The sequence below is a fragment of the Rhinolophus sinicus genome, linkage group LG03 (genome assembly GCF_036562045.2).
Source record: "Rhinolophus sinicus isolate RSC01 linkage group LG03, ASM3656204v1, whole genome shotgun sequence".
Classification (NCBI taxonomy): domain Eukaryota; kingdom Metazoa; phylum Chordata; class Mammalia; order Chiroptera; family Rhinolophidae; genus Rhinolophus; species Rhinolophus sinicus.
Genome location: NC_133753.1, coordinates 57840943 through 57858920, shown reverse-complemented (window position 1 = coordinate 57858920; position 17978 = coordinate 57840943). Strand labels below are relative to the sequence as shown.

General features: G+C 35.7%; 2 protein-coding genes across 2 annotated transcripts in view; one reads left to right on the top strand and one right to left on the bottom strand.

Annotated features, from left to right (window-relative positions):
• The window catches only part of FAM227B (family with sequence similarity 227 member B), a 178583-nt gene that overhangs the window by 63100 nt on the left and 97505 nt on the right, over positions 1-17978 (bottom strand). The gene's annotated exons all lie outside the window — the stretch shown is intronic.
• FGF7 (fibroblast growth factor 7) overlaps positions 1-17978 on the top strand; it is a 64947-nt gene that overhangs the window by 688 nt on the left and 46281 nt on the right. Inside the window, exon 2 of the mRNA XM_019730677.2 lies at positions 198-750. Within this exon, the coding sequence (XP_019586236.1) occupies positions 465-750 (286 nt within the window). The 5' untranslated portion in view covers positions 198-464. The remainder of the gene's footprint in view (positions 1-197; positions 751-17978) is intronic.

The following is a 17978-nucleotide window of genomic DNA, read 5'->3' as shown; positions in this document are numbered from 1 at the left end:
ACCAATGTGTAACTTTTATAAATCTATATATAGAGTGGTAAAGACATTGACATCCTGTGAAACCTGTTTTACATGTACCTTCACAGTATAAACTACACTGCATGCTACAATACTATTTACCTAATGAAATTTATACATACAATTTTTCATCTTCCTCTCTCCTCCCCTCCCCATTCTTAATCTCTCATTGCAAACAGAAGTCAAGTAGCAAACAGCGTCGCAGCAACTGAGCTTACTCCAACCTGTTTTTATAAGGATATACCAACAGAGTTCTAAAAGGAGGAATCCTGTATTGTTGTCAGGAACTAAAAGGATAAGGCTAACAATTTGGAAAGAGCAACTACTCTTTCTTAAATCAATCTACAATTCACAGATAGGAAGAGGTCAATGACCTAGGGGCAACAATCAACTCAAGATTTAATTTTCATTATGTTATTCATGAAAACCCGGAGCACTACACTATAATGCGCAAATGGATACTGACATGGATCCTGCCAACTTTGCTCTACAGTTCATGCTTTCACATTATCTGTCTCGTGGGCACTATATCTTTAGCTTGCAATGACATGACTCCAGAGCAAATGGCTACCAATGTGAACTGTTCCAGCCCCGAGCGACACACAAGAAGTTATGATTACATGGAAGGAGGGGATATAAGAGTGAGAAGACTCTTCTGTCGAACACAGTGGTATCTGAGAATTGATAAACGAGGCAAAGTCAAAGGGACCCAAGAGATGAAGAACAATTACAGTAAGTAACATCTTTTATTTACAGAACTGCTTATGAATCTTAACAATCTGTGAAAAGTTCAATTTTCAAGTCACATGCTGTCTTAGTTTCATTTCTTATTTTTTGAAAAAAAATAAATATCTTCTAATTTCTCTAAATTGGGTATTTGAACTTTGTTCCTAAAAAAAATCTCTTGGAACAGGGCAAATTTACTAATATTATAGTTGGAGCTGGTAAACCAAGCCAATTTGAAAATATACTCTCCATGTCCTAATCTCAAAATGCTCATAAATTAAGCAAAATGTAAATGATATTATTTACCCTGAAATATGATTTATATTCTGCTAGCAAAACTCATGAGGAACTTTAATAGAGTACTCAATAAATGCTCACCAAAAACGACTTATTAGTTTGAGGCATAGAGAATTTATTTTTTTTAAATAATTTGATTTCCTTTGAAAGAATATTTCTGTGATGTGAAATACTTAATCTGTGACTTGTGCAATTGTGTATCATTATAAAACAGAATGGAATCTGTGGTCCTCATCTGTTCATAATGAGCCTGCATTGGATTGCTTAATTATTTACCTAGGCAAAAAAACAGGTTCTTCCTAACATTTTCTTTGTCTAGCTCTTCTATGCCATAGTTCTGTTACCTTAAGAGAAATGTAAATGTGAAAGAAGAAATAAAAGTGAGTTGGAAGAGATGTTAATTACATGATTTTCAATTAGTAAGCCTTACATTTTCCTCAAGAATCAGTTATTCTTTTCATGTTGAAATATCAGAGTTGGATTTATAATTGAGCAGTTATGATTAGTAACCAATTTCAATAGTATGAAATTTAATGGAGTAAAATATGTATCTCAACATATACATTAAAATTTTTAAAATCCCTGAGGGAAAATAAATTTTGTTTGTATTACTAGCACTTGAACGATGTTATTATTATATTATCTTATAACATTATGTGTTAAAGTCAATTGGAAAAGAATTTATGGGGATGATGGTGTTTGCCTAAAACAGTGCCAGGCTTGCAGTGAATACTTAAAACTTTTGTCGTTTGTTTAATGAATGGTTTTTAGGCTTCTTAACTAATGAACCAATAAACAGGAATTTGGGGAATTGTGTTTCCAATACGAAAGTGAAATCATTTTAACTATAATTGATATAGAATGTTAAGGCCATTTTAATGGATTGTTAACAGTTGTGGTTTATAATTACAGATATTAATAAAGTTATCATGTTAGTCTTAGAATATTGTTCTAATTATACTAAAGTTTAGCTAGGGAAATAACTATTTGGAGGAAAGTTTTGTGGTTAGCCACTATTATGTGAGCAACAGAATTTGGCTTATAATCAATTGATTTATAAGTTATTGAAATTTATCCTCGATAATGGAACCTGGTGGGGAAGACACAGCTCAGGTGGAAATTATGACACATAGGTCCAATCCCTGTCTGTGAATGACTATGGAACCATTTCTTACTTTTTCTGATTCTTAATTTTTTCATCTGTAGGTTGTGGGATATGTACCGATGGTTTCCAATATACCTTCTAGGTCTTACAGTCTATTCTATTCTAAACCACAGAATATATAACATAAATGTGAAAAAATATAAGTAGTCATTATATAATTATCATACACATTGAATGAGATGAAAGTGAATATTATTTCAATGATTAGACGAGCTGTCAGAACTAATTTCAAATTGTAGTCATAAGGTTATCAAACCTAAACACTGTAGAATTATTCTATATACTGACTAATTCCTTTTGACTGCTTTTGTCAAATAATTAAAAAGTGAAAAATAAGATGTAAAATCCAGTAAAAATGAATAATATGCATAATTATTTGGAATCAAAATATTTATAGTAGGAATGCATTCACATATGTAAGTTGCGTTAAAATTTCTTAAACCATTAAACACAAGCATTTGAAATATACACGAAATGCTAAAGTTATTTTGTAGTTTGAAATACAATTTAGCACTAACCTTGAGTAATCATAAAGCCAATTTGGTAAGCCGTCTCTCCTCTAACACTAATTCTACAGTAAGAAATAAAGGAAGAAAAAAGAAAGGAAGAAAGAAAGAAAGGAGAGAAAAAGAAAGGGAGAAAGAAAGAAAAAAAGATACTCTATATCATTATAAATTAAAATGTCACAATACCAAAGTACTGAAATACATGATATATATTATATAAATAACCTTCACTTCTATAAGCCATATGTGTGTGTGAATATATATATATATATATTTCTTGATCTGGTAAATTCTCCTGGAAAGGGAAACTTACATTGGGATCCTTAAAGTAAGCCCTAAAACTGTTATCAAGCTGTGCCGCTATCCTTATTGAAGATGGAGCCAATCAGGCTTCTCCATAGTTAAAAAGATGCTAATTTACTGTTGTCTATAGGAAATCCTAAAACAGAGTAGGAAAAACTTTATTGAAAAATATATGGAGAATAACTTATTAGAAGACAATTCTGATAGTTATTTCCTATTATGATTATTTTTTAGTTGAAATTTATTGGGATGACAATGGTTGGTATTTCCTATTATTTAAGGGGCAGACTTACTAATCTTAGGAGTGAATACCCCATACATAAAACATGCAAATTGACTTATGTGAAGTTGAAGCTACTGTATCTGGATACAAAGAAATCCAAGTACAAAGAAAAGGCTCAACAGCATTTGTTTAAAAAGTCAAAGATGAGAAACTTGAAATCACAACTATGAAGATTGTTTACGTTCCACAGTCATTAATTGAATATATGAGCAAATGAACAAAAGACGTTTCCTTCCAATTTTCATGAGAATGAGTTAAAAAGTAATTAGATTGTCTACTAGAATAAAATGCAGCAGAGTTCAGAAAGTGATAAAGATCAGAGTCAAACTCTGAATTTCATTTTCAATATTCTGATCCCTTAAATTTATTAACAGGTTGTTATGGTAAACACCCGTCTTTGGAGGTCTTTTAAGATAGCATAGATTTAAATTTCTTAGATGATAACATTTTGCATGAAAAGTTAGATGTCAGCTATGTGAAGCATAATTGTTCTCTGAGTTACGATAAGTGCATTCTCATGGCTTTGCATTGAATGAAAGGAAAGGGACCTGAGCATCTTAATGACTCTTGAAGGGCGCTTACTTCACCAGCATCAGCATAGCTTCTTCTCGTTAGAATGTAGTTTATAAGGTATTCCTAAGATAATACACTGGAGTGAGTAGGAGAGGTGGAAAATCTGGGTGTGAAATTCTGTTTCCAGAAGGTATTGGGCTGGGGTAGTAGACAGAAGGTGTGGAGAAAGAGAAAGGGGGTGGTAGGGAGGTGGATATGATAGCTTGTATCTCTTATCTCAGGGAATTAAAAAAATTTCTTAAGCTATTTTGGGTTATGAAGGTGTCACTTCAGTCTTATCTTAATTATAGTGTCGTCTTGTGAAATATTTTAAATTTATGTTAGAATGAGTAAATTGAAGAAAATGTGTATCAAGGAACCCAACAGAATTAAGACTGATATTAGTAGACATATAAGCTAGACCCAAACTGTGTAAATGTAGGAGTCCATTCATCCCACGATATGCTGGACCACATATCTGACTCTTCAGAGGACAGGGGCTGTTTGAGGAGAACTGGTCCTGAGACTGCGTACTATGGTTATCCAGGAGGCAAGAAAGCCTCTCATCTGAACTTGTTCTCTCTGGTGGCTCCACATTTAGCCTTACAGTAGGTTTCTAAGTGATGAAACTAGAACCTAACCTGAACTAATAATAAGGGTATTAAAAGCATAAAATGTCCCTCCAAAATGAAATATCATGTTCTCTGCAGAAGGAGAGGATTAATCACATCATAAAAGGACTGGCAATGGATAGCCAATACTTCCACTTCTGTTGTCAGAACTCTCCCATTGGGGACAAGGCCAGAGGGTGAATTTAGATAGTCATTGGACCAGGCAGCCATCAGCAGACAGAAGCAATCACTCCACACCTGACAGAAATAACACTGCTGTTTAAGCTGGGAATTGAGGTGCTGAGTGAGAGACAGCAGCAGTGCACTGGGCAACAGACAAACGCCCTGAGAGACAGATGTGGAACGGGGAACTCAGTCCCTCAGGATGAGTTTCTTGCTGTTGGTATCCAATTACTAAAAAAGTTTGCTCTTCTTAACAATGGTTAATATCACTCATTCTTTTTAAGGAGGAATCCTTAATTGTCATAAACCATCAGTTCAAGAAAAAGTACGCCTCACTTGTTATAGTTAAGCATTCTAAATTCCATAGAAAGAAAAGGATTAGCCTTTCTGAAAACTGGGCCAGTGATTTGGCAATATTCTTTTTTGGATTGTTAGACTGTGATGGGATATGGCCTAACAATTGGAAAAAAGCAAATAAACAGTGTTGTTGGATTTGACTTTGGCTATAAAATCCTCAGCGACACAATTGTCAACAATTCTTTGGATAAACTCCTATTTAACAACAATCTCTGCAAGTAGCTAGCAAATATACATAAATATGGAGATGGTAAACTTGCTTATGCTCCAGACAGTTCTTAACAAGTTATCTAAAGGAACAATAATTCATATTATCAAAGTAAAAAACAAGAAAGCAAGGATAACGCCACCTTTCAAAAATAGATGATGAGAAACATATCTATGGAGTTGAACCAAAATCCTAGCATTATGGACAAGATGGAATCCTGTGGAACTGATGACCAGCATTCCCTTAAGTAAACTGTCAAGGATTTAACTTATGGACGATGGATAAGATGCTGCAGAGCAGATTTGAAAATATTCACTATTCTTTAAGAAGTCTAATATTAAAGATTATTTTTCATTTTATGGGTTTCCTCTTTTTGGGGTGCTAATAAAAGTGCCTGGCATTTATGAAGCGCTAATAACTTAATTTGTTGCCACAGGTACATCTCTTACTTATTTTGTAAATCCTCATCTGAACTATCACTTTCATTTCTTTATAACCCAGAGCACCTGAACATATATTTTCCCTTGTGACTCAGCTGTATTACAACTCTTCAGTCTACAGTGTTAGAGCAATCAGAAACCCAAGTAAATTGGAGAGAAGGCAAGAAGCCAGCTTTTAGATATATGGAAGGTTTTCCTTTTCTAGGTTTTTCTAGCTCTCAGCCTTGGGTAAATATTGTAACCAGCTGGGGAACTTAAAAAAAACACAAAAAACTAATGCCAGGTCCCACCCACAAAGATTCTCATTAAATTGATTTGGGGTGCAGCCTGGACATCAGGAATTTTACAGGCTCCCTAGATAATTCTGACATGCCACCAAAGCTGAGAAACACTGGACTAAAGGGATCACATTAGATTACTTGGGAAAGCACAGCTCAGTTCAGTCAGAATCTCCAGAAGGTAGGGAGGACCGAGGCATAAGTGCTTGCTAAAGCTCTCTAGTGATTTTACTGGGCAGGTACAGTTGAAAACCACTAATTAATGGGACCAAAGGTTCTAATTCAGCCTGAATCCTCTCAGGTATTACAGGAATGTTTCGGAACCTTTAGAGGGTTCCAGAGTTAACTTGTATCCTGCAGGCTTTTGAAACAGACTTATCAGGAATGAATCTCTGACTTACGCATTGAGGAAGTTCTTCTGGGTCCATTTGACCTCTCTGACAAATCTTAGTGGTTCCAAAATTTGGTGAACTGGCCTGGACATACGTGTGATGACAGCCCTAAAGCTGCTACATAAGAAGGCTTCTTTGGTGAGTGAGTTTGTTGCAGGGAAGAATAGGTCTTGCGTCACAGTCTCACAATGACAGGCAGGTCGGAATATCTCCTGACTCTTCCCAGTGGTGCTGCAGCAGGGGACCTGGGGCATAGGCTGATGTCAGTGCCAGCTTACTTGGCACTTAAATGAGCCGTTTACAACCATGAACACAGATGCCCCCAAATTCAGGGAGGTTCTCACCTCCTAGGGCCACCCCACAGAGTTCAAAGGCAGTGACTCAAAGGGACAACCTCCAGTCTAGACAACCCAGGGGGTAAGAAACCACAAGCCTAGCGGGTCTGATCAGATCAGTGAAAAGGATATGAAGCTAGAGGTTGCTTCTCTTTGTAAGTTTGGGATCAAGGTAAAGCTTTCTTTTCTAAGGATCCTCGCTATCTTCTGCTGTATCAAATAACTTTGCATAGCACAGTAACTGCTTTTACATCACTATTGAAATACAGGTCTTTTCTATATGTTTAATTTCACATACGGCACATAGAAGATAAGGCAGGAATTGTATATATGTAAGTAATAAGGAGAAAACTAAGTAATAAGGAGAAAAGAAAAACTCATTAAATGAAGTGGGCTTCCATATGAATTCCTCCCTTTCCTATACCATATTTAATCTTTCATTTTATAAAAAGACATTTTATCAAGTATGACTGACAAACAAAAAGTTGTACTTATTTAAAGTATACAACTTGATGAATTGGGAGATAAGTATGCATCTGTGAAAACATAACCACAATTTATTCCATGAACATATCCATCACTTCCACAAGTTTCCTCCTGCCCTTTTTATTTATAATAATAATAATAATTATTATTATTATTGTGATAAGAACACTTAACATAAGATTTATCCTCTTCACAAACATTTAAGTATACAATACAGTATTGTAAACTATAGATACTATACTGTACAGTAGATATCTTGGACTAATTCATCTGGCATCACTGAAACTTAGTACACTTTGATTAATACCTCCCTGTTTCCTCCTCCCCCCAGCCCCTAGCAAACACATTTTATTGTCTGCTTCTATGAGTTTGACGATTTTAGATTCCTCCTATAAGTGGTAGGTATGTAGTATCTGTACCTCTGTGTCTCGCTTATTTCACTTAGCATATGTCCTAGTTCACATCCAATCTTTCTATATGAAAAAATAGGTTGGAAAACGAAGATTCTCTGCCTTTCACATGGTTCTGAAAGCTGCATTAAAGAGTCTCTGAACATTGAACTTTACCAAGATTCCTATCTGCACTTGAGATTTTATCTGTACCTGATTAAGTAGAGAAGCCACACCAAATCCACTAACAAACATCATTCAAGTTACTTAGTTAGGTTTGAATGGGTTTGTGTAGTAACAGATAAAGACAAAGGGATTGGGGTGGGGAAGGAGAGAAGAGAATTATCCAATATCCACATCCAGGTAAAACTTGTCTTTTAGGCAGAAAACATCATTATCAGAAGGAAAAAGTTGGATGAATATTGGAGAGAACAGACTCTACAGGATCTCCAGCTGCTCCAGGCAGCTTCCCTGCAGAAGACTATAATCACCTCTGCTGGAGTGGACAGCAGTACTTGATAGAGCCCTGACCTAGTGTCCTGCTAAGAACAAATAGGGATAAAATATCTGCCTGTGAACAGGAAAGAAAAAGGTGAGAGAGGAAAGGAAAAAGAACTTCATGTAAAAATTAATGGATTTTGCACTTTAAGTTTAGCGTGAATTTAAATACAAAGGATTCTCATAAGATATAGCTGTACTAACTTTTTAAATGAACTTAAAAAATAAGAACAATGGAATACAATAAATTGATAAGATAGTAGGGGAGGATTTCTGAGGTCAAAACAAAACAAACAAAACAAAATAGTTTACAGAGGGGTTGAAACGATGACAAGAGTATTGCAGATGTTACTCAAATAGGAGGCTTGGATCTACTAGTTGAATTTGTGCCTAAAACTGTAATCATCTTTGCTTATTTATCAGGAAAATTCTGAAACTGAGTTTATTTTTATGATTTAAGACAAGAAAAATGAAGCATATTTCAACATACTTAAATACCAGATTTATCATGTTCCATTGAAAACTATTATAATACTTTCCATTTATCTGCCTATTTGAACTTTAGCTATAATTGTAGATCAATGTTGAGAAAATGATTTGAGATCAAATTCGGAATCAACTCAGCCTGCAGTTTTTTTATTTTAAAGGCAGCAATTCCAAACTTTGTTTCTTAGAATACTAGTGTCCCTCAACATATTAATGGTGTTTCCTGCAGCACGGCTTCTGTGGCTAACCAATTGAGAAATAGTAGGTTAAATAAAGTTGAACAAGTTTTTCACAGCAGAAATTCTCTAAGTCTATATTACACTAATATGAGTTGCAGAATTCTAGGAGCAGACTATATACTGGGGGTGCCAAAAAAATGTATACAAGTAGACACTTTGGTCAGCGTTGCTCAAGCAGTAGTTTGCCGTAATCAGAAGTGTCTGGACACTGATGGTAACCACTTTGCTCACCTCTTGTAACTGCAGAAACGTGACTTGTATTCATCTTCTGTTATCGGTATATATTATTACAATTTTAATAGTTTTCCTTTCTTAAAAGGTGTATACATTTTTTGGCACCCTCTGTATATGGTTTCCCAAACTTAGTTGACAAGAGAGCACACACAATCCCACAATCCCCTTACCCTCTCCACTCTCACCCCTGATTTGGGTACAACATTTAAATGTCATTAAATTGCAACTTGAAAGCTACTGGATCTATCTATTGTGTAGTGAAGAACTAAACCAATCTTCTATTTAGTTGTTTGTTCCAAATAAGAAGGCTATAAAATTGACCTGAATCAATATTTTATGAATGACCTTGGTTTAAGAATTTGTGTCAAAGTCAGGAGTTTGCATATGATTTTGGATATTAAGGTAGTATTTTGGATATGGATGATGTGCTGAAATCCAGAGATTTGCAATGAGATTAAAGCCTAGTTTGAAGCTCTTTCTGAGTTCTGAGCAACTTTATAGAATCATTCTCCTAATCTGAAATCATGCCCAATACCTATTATTTGGGAAACCTAGAAACCGACCATGCAATATGGTTATTTCGCATGCAATAACCTAAAATGTTTTAGGATTCCAACATGATTGAAAAATTCTTATCTTATGTACTTGAAAACAGGCACATAATATGTTTTTTTCGAAAAAGTAGTTTGAGCAAAAGTTGAAGTTATTTCAATCATATCAATAAAGAACAACTTTCATTTACTAGCCAAAAACTATTTAGAAATATGAAATTTAGTATAATGTGAAGGGAGAACTGCAAATTTAATAATTAATTTCAATATCCTTTGAAGAAGTCACTTACTGGAGATTTAAAATGGAATTGCTTTTCTAGCCACACACAACACATTTGCCTTGTCTTATTATGGTTCTTTCTGTTTGCATTTGGTAGTGCCACTAGAATATCAGTTCTGAAAAGATTAGCATCATATCTTAACTCTTCCTTCTGTCCCCCTGTGGTAGAGGAAGCAGTACTTAGCCCAATGCAAGAGGTGGAAGAAGGGAGAAGGATTGGCAATCACTCAATACATTTCTCCCTTAAATTTTTACACATCTAATTTAGTTATAGGTAAGAAAGAGATTACTTAAATTATTATGCAAATTTAATGTGGACCAGAATTGAAAGCCTTGCTGAAATAAAAGAGGAATAAGTACACCTCACTTCTCTCCTATTCTGTATCATTAAATAAAGTCTTGGCCTCTAGAATCCATTTGACTTAGTGTTTTCTAGGTAATTTCAAGAGACTAGTGGATAAGTTTTATTGTAGAGGCCAATGATCTAAGCAAGCAGGGGTATCACTGGTGATCCTGGAAGAGTGACTGACAGAGCATGGTGAGGTCAAGTCCTGGAAAGGGCCCTTCTCGACACCCATTCTTATTCTTATCTGACTGTCAACTAATTTCTGTACATCAAAAACTATATGCAGAAAAAAATTCATAGTTGGTATTGGTTTGAGGAATATATGCATTAAAAAGAGACAGAGAAGGAAAATCTTTAAGAATTAAATGAGCTATACTAGTAAAAACAAGCAGCGGGTTGATAAATTTTGGGTAAGGACCTGCCTACTTCTTAGTAGAACTTATAAGACTCATCCTGGAGTGGGAGACCAGTGTTGAAGAGAGGAGAGGACATGAGTATAGGGAGAGAGAGCTGGGGAGAAGTGGAAAGCTGGTGAATATGCTCTCAATTTGTTTTAGTGGCAGTGGCCTCATCCTCGTATAGTCTTTTGGCGTCTTAATGGTGTCTCTAACTGTACTTCTGACCACAGGCCTGGTTAGTCTGGTTCAGACTGGGGCAGTCATCATGGGGAGTTCACCTGTAGGTAGCAGATGGTTTCCTCCCTGTTTGCTTGAAAAATGAAGATCTGATACCAAACTTTGAAAAGTGGATGACGTTTTTTAGTCATGTATTAATTCAGTAAAGTCACTGATACTTCCCTATGCCAGACTGAAGCTACAGTAGTAAGTAGTAAATAATAAGTATGAAAGAGTAAGTCCGCAGTCCATGTTTTTTAGAGAAATAACAGTGTACTTGGAGGTGGAGGGTGAGCTACAAGTCAGAGGAGGAATGTTTAGCACCCATTAGGGCGTTGCCTATCTCAGATCGAGGAGGAGGACAGGGAAGGCTTTTCTGGAAGAAAAATGACTTGAGGGATGAGCAGGATGAGAGAGAGAACAAATGCATTACCTTCAGAGCAAATACTGTCTGTAGGTGATGGATAGTAAGAGAGTAGTAAAAGGTTGGGAAATGGAAAGTGATTTAATATTTTTCCAGGTATCAGTGTTAAGCTCACAAAAGTAAATCTTTTCCTTCTATTAAAAATATGAGAAAAACATTTGACTTTTATTAATTTTTAGACTTTGTCTGGTTGCTATGTTTACTAAAAATGCCTATTTCCTTTCAAGAGTAACTTTTTGAAGGCATAATTTACATTATAATAAACATAAATTAAGTTGAAATAATATTGCTTTTCTAGATAACTGCCTATTTTTCTCTTTTTAATGCCTTTTCAATCTTTGATCATAATTGTAAACTGCATAAGTCAACTCTTCACAAATAATCACTGTCAAAGCTACATTAACCTTATGAAGGATTCCTCCCCACCCATAATAGTTTCTAAAAAGTGAAACAGTGGTATTGAGGCATATGTTTAGCCTTAAAAACAAAATTATGGAGGTTATCTGCCACATTCTTTAAGCTAAGACAACTTTTACTACCATTAGAGTCGGATCACCTGTTTCCACTGTTTAACCAGGACGCTCAGTAGTCAAGCATTTGGTCAGTTAACTTACAAAGAATAGATATTGAATAGTAGGCCTATTGAATTCACTGTGTGATTAACATGGTTATATATTAAAAAGCATGTTCAGAATACTGCTTTAAACCTTCCAGTTTCCTTACAGCCAACACAAGTTACTAAGAGACTTTGAAGGAGAAGCAGTGAGGTATTTTTAAGTAACATTTTCCCCACAATGAAAACACAGGCCATTGATAATATTTGAAGATAACAAGAACAATTACTACAAGAGGTGAACGTGCTGAGTGTTTACTGTGTACCTGGCACTGGAAACACTTTATATGTGTTATCTAATTTAATCTTCACAGAACACTTCTAGGGTTGGCAAAGTTAAGTTCATTTGGCAGATGGGGCAACTTTGACTCACAGAGTTAAGTAACTTGCTCTAGGTTCTATAGTCAGAGTTGGGATGTGAAACTAAGACGGCTGAATTTCAAAGTTATCACCACATGTATTGCTATACTGTCACCGGTATTATTAAAATATCACATATTAATTTGCATTTGAATAACTATAAACAGCTGAAATTTTCTTCTCTGTAACATGACCTAATGAGTACTTGGCATTATCTTCCTATTACTAAATAAAAACTGTACTCCAGCTTTCCTTGTACACAACATTGCCATCTGTCTTCCCCTGAGTTGGCATAGAAACTTTATTTTGCTTACAAATTGCTACAGATGCTGAAAAATTTAATTTGGTTGTGTTTTAAACACACTTCTGATATTTATTTAAAACATTTATACTTCTGTTCATTAGTCAATGTCCTAAATTATTATAGAATATATACATATACACAATTTAATTGCAAAGAATCAGTCATTTTAGGAGTACAGCCAGATAGTTGTCCTCTCTAACGGCCACTAAATCCAAATAGGACACACACAAAAATAAATAAAAGAAACAGCAGAGAGTTTGTTCTAACAAGCACTTCTGAAGGATAGGTTAAAAAACATAGTTTCAAATGAGAAACAGAAACTCATAGACACAGACAATAGTTTAGTGGTTACCAGAGGGTAAGGGGGTGGGGGGTGGGAGATGAGGGTAAGGGGGATCAAATACATGGTGATGGAAGGAGAACTGACTCTGGGTGGTGAACACACAATGGGATTTATAGATGATGTAATACAGAATTGTACACCTGAAGTCTATGTAATTTTACTAACAATTGTCACCCCAATATATTAAAACAAAAACAAAAAAACAGTTTCCTGGAAAATTAGTTCTTTCTTTTGTCCATGCATGCCATGTTCGCAATTTATTTCTAATCTTCGTTGCCCAATTAAAAGAAAGAGGCAAAAGAAAGAGAATAAAAATGATGAGTTAGTGCAAAGACAGTGCATCTGGAATTCTATATTTTTAAGGAATATTTTTGGGAGTGATTCTGTGAATCATATTATATCTCTGTTTCTCAGTGTTGTTCAGAAAAATAGCCACATGCATTCTATGCAACCTGACTGACCTTAGGTTATTTCATTATTTTAAAAATATCCTAGAATGTTTGTATTTGGAAAGTTTCAGTGGCTCTTTCCAGCAACTAGAATACTATTTATTGCAATACTGATTGAGCATATATTGTGTGCTATGTACCGTGGATACGTAGATAAATATGGTAAAGCCCACTGTTTGAAAATTTCAGCCTACTTGGGAGACCAAGACCAAAGACTCAGTTTTGATAGAATGTGGTAAATATGTGATGAGATATGTTCAGAAAGTTAGGGGACCATAGTGAAGGACAGATCTCAGAACAAGGGAGAGACTGTTAAAGGGCATTATGTTTGAACTATATCTTAAAGAGCTAGTGGGAGTGAGCCAGGCTACAAAGGGGGTAGGGAACGGGGAAGGGAGTCAGAAGAAAATTGTACATTTCTTCCTGGAAAATAGTACATGCAGAAAAACTGAGTGATGTGTCAGTAGGTATGTATGGGAATTAGTATTCAGGATGTGTCAGTAGTGATGTATGGGAACTGAGTGATGTGTCAGTAGGTATGTATGGGAATTAGTATCAAGTTCAAGGTAGGAACGAGGGAGAGATGAGACTGCAGTGAAGTCTCATTTATTGGAAAGTTGTTTTCTATTTTAGGGAACATGTACTTCATCCCATAGGTAATAAAAAACTATTGAAGAAGAATGCAGAAGCAATAACTAATCAAAAATAGTTATATTACTCACAAAAATGGCCTGATGGTTAATATCTGCTAGTAACCTAAACACTTATTTAAAAAAAGTAACCCCTTTTCTTACCAAAGTTTCTTACCAGAACACCCACAAGTAGCAAAATTAGCTCATGTTAATTAATATCCATTACTTTACTCTACCCACTCTTCTCTATAGGGGTTTAGGAATGGACTAGATTGTCAATTAGATAAAAGAAAAGCAGAACAAGTAGTTTTAAACAATTCATTTATAATTTATCAGTCTTGGTTTAGCATACCAATAGTGCTCTTTTAGTATAAACATTAATACATATTTACCACTTAGGAGTAGATTGAATTGATTAGAAAGCGAGAGGCAGCATGGGGACATGGAAATAATACCATATTAAGTATTAGGGGACCTGGGTTTTGATTATTTTTCTTCCAGTAATTAATTGAATGACCTTGGACAAGTACTTAACTATCTGGGCCTCAGTTTCTTTTTTTTTAATATAAAATGAAAGCAGTCGGAGCAGACTGCTTGAATAGATTTCAATTACAAAGTTAAGCAGAGAGAGAGAGAGAGAGAGAGAGAGAGAGAGAGAGAGAACAAGAATATGTATTAGCTATCTATTGCACAACATTGATTATCTCACAGTGTCAGAGGGTCAGGAATCTGGGAGCAGCTGAGCTGAGCGGTTTTAGCTCAGGATCTCTCACAAGGTTGCAGTCTTCTTAAGACTCAACTAGGGCTGAAGGATCTGCTTCCAAGCTCTCTCACATGGTAGTTGGTAGGTATCAGTTCTTAGCAGGCTATCAGCCAGAGGCTTCCTCTTTACCAGGTGGGAATCTCCATAGTCTTCCTCAGTGTCCTCATGACATGGTAACTGGGCTCCCCTAGACGGAGCATGAGAGAGGGAGAGAGGGTAGGAGAGAGAGAGGGAGCAGGAGTGCACTTCCAGCATGGAATCTGCAGTGTAATGTACCTTGACTTCTGCCTTATTTTGCTGGTCATACAGACTTACTCTAGGAAAACGTGGAAGGGAGCTTCACGAGGGTGATCATTAGAGGCCAAACCAAAGGTGCGCTACTACACGTGGTTTTGGCATCTGAAGAACTTCTAGTCACCTTGGGAATCAAAGTATACATAAAGATTAAGTTAAAGCAACAATTGAGGAGAAACAGAGTGGTAAGTTTGTGAAAATAGCCTGAAGAACAGAGAACTCTGCTTATAGAAACTGTGAATCTGGCTTAAGTTCTCCTTAGGAGGCGTGTTGCTCTCTTCTCTTACTGTAAACTCAGAGAGGAAAATTTTTAGTGTGTTAATACCCACTTTGTAGCACTGAGAAAGAAGTGACATGATTTGTTTGAAAGCACACTGATGGTTGTATGAGACAAAGCCAACTCCATTCCGAAGACTCAGGGCTGGAGCCTTGAGAGCATCTAGTCCAGAGATCTTGACATGGAGTTTGCATTTGGTTCTCAGGGAAGTTGGGAAGGAAAAAATGCACACAAAATATTGGGGAGCAGATTCAAAGCTGTCATAATTTTCAAAAGCACCTGTGTTTCCAAAAAAAAAAAAAAGTATAACAAGCACTGATTTAGCCATCATGCTCATCTTATTGATGAGGGACCTGAGACCCAAAGAAGGAAGGTAACATTTCAAAACCACATCATGAACAAGTGGCCGTGTTTGTTTGGACTACAATTGAAGTCTTCTGGTTTTTAATTCAGTATTATTTTAGTTACATCCACTGTATGCAATATGCATTGTTACTGTGGTTTGTAAAAGCAAAAACTTTGCAGATTTCCTTCTATTAATATACTCTTATTATTAGGATCATTTTCCCATTTGTCCTCCCACCAACAGTTAAAAAGTGGGTATTTTTTAATATGTAAGAGTCATCAGAGAGGGGAGAATATTGCTCCAAAGTGCTTATAATGAAAACCCAGTGTTTATACATTAGAAACAAAGAGATCAGCATATAGATTATAGTTGTTCATCTATAACATAAACACAAGTACTGATCCCATATATTTATTCATGCACTTGACAAATATTTTTAAGCACTTAACTGCCAGGAACTGTGCTAGTTGTTGGGGATATAATAGAGCAGGGCTCAGGAGAGAAACTATTTCTGCCCTCACAGTTTCTAGCAGTGCTTCCCTATCTGCCATTTCCAATCTGTTTTTCTTATCAAACCTGTTGAGTGGTGTGGGCAGCTCATAACTGGCGGATGGCAAGAACTGAGTAGAGAGACAGGTGTCATGTAGAAGCCAAAACAAGGTATTATTTTAAAAAGAAGAAAAACAAATGGTAGGGTATTTGAATTGCTTGGAATAAATAGCAACAAGTTATAATTGAGTTTTTTTTTCCTGTTGAATGCTTCAATAACTATGCTATCAGGTTAGGAAATTATTAAGGACATAGAATAAGGTAATTAGTGAGTACTCTATGCAAAGCAGTAATGTAATAGCTGAGGTGGGAAGCAAGGGGTAAAGAAAGGGGAGATGGTGAAAAGGGAGTTGGAGAAGAGTTGATATAATAAATGTAAAGAAAAATAACACTTCAAACTGTTGGTCCTAAAGTCTAGGAGAATATAATCATGTAATGTAGATTTCCTAGCACCATTATAATTTTACATAAATAAATGAATTTTTCACTTACTGAAATAAAGATGTTATTTTCAATTTTAATTTTCGTGTACATTAAAACTATAGTATATTGCTAAATAACAATGTTTTGTTAATTCATCTTATTTGCTATTTAAAAAGTAAAGATGAAGTCATTAGTATATTACAGTTGGGAGTAGGCTGACAAGAATTTCACTGGAGAAGACTTCTGATAAAAAGGGGAATACTTTTAAAGTTAGGAGCCACTAAACATGGAAAATTTTAACTAAATGTCTCATGGAGGTAAAAGGCAATTTGATTTAGTTCATTAGGATTTAAATTAAGAATGCAATTTAACTCAACATTTATGGAGTACCTTTAATGTAAAAGGTGACATTGTGTAATACAGGCTATGAAGATAAATAATATACTTTTGCCTTTAATGCGTTTCTATAGGAGATAATAACCAGTTTCATACGAACAAGGGAGAGGCCAGGAAAATAAAAGGGAATGCTTCTAGGTCCACCTAAAGAGATGAAGGGGACAGAGTAAAAGAATTAGGAAAGGAAAGTTTCCTGGAAAAAGTGCGTTTGAACAAAAGGGGGATTGGTTGGAAGGTTTCACAAGAGGATGAAGAGCTTTCCAGGCAGAGGACAAATGCAATAGGGCAGTTGTGAAGCACGGTGAGTCCTGGCCTGGCTAGCAGGAGGACATGGTGCAAGGAGAGCGGTAACACAGAGTTAGTAAATGGACAAAATGATTCATAATGTATTTTAACTTCATGTTATGAAAAGAGAAGATAGGAAAGCAAAAAGAGGGTCAAAGGGAGAGACAAAAGAAGAATGTGAGGAAGTAAATAGAGAAAGACCCAAGCAGGGAAGAAGTAGGGACAGTGAACACTAAAGAGAAAGGAAAGGAATACACAGATACATCAAGAAAGGAGGCAAGATAAAAGGCAGAGAGATTAGATGCTCAGAAGTTCTGAAGTCCACAGAGATCTGACAGGTATAACCCAGTACCCACCAAAGTTAGAGGGCATGGAGACTCATCTTCCTGAATAAATGGACTGTGACTCAACTAACATTACCCTGATCACTGAATGAAATCATTCTAAAGGTCAGATATGCAAGCCTGTGATTTCCTACTCTGATATAAGTAGTAGTTTCAGGGCAAGTTTTCACAAACTTATCCTTGTAGTAATTAAAAATAGAACTATCTTAGGACCTAGCAGTTCCACTTCTGGGTATTTATCTGAAGAAATCCAAACACTAATTTGAAAAGATATATGCACCCCTATGATCACTGCAGTGCTATTAACATTAGCCAAGATACGGAAGCAACCTAAGAGTTCATTGATAGACAAATGGGTAAACAATGGAATATTACTCAGCCACAGAAAGAATGAGATCT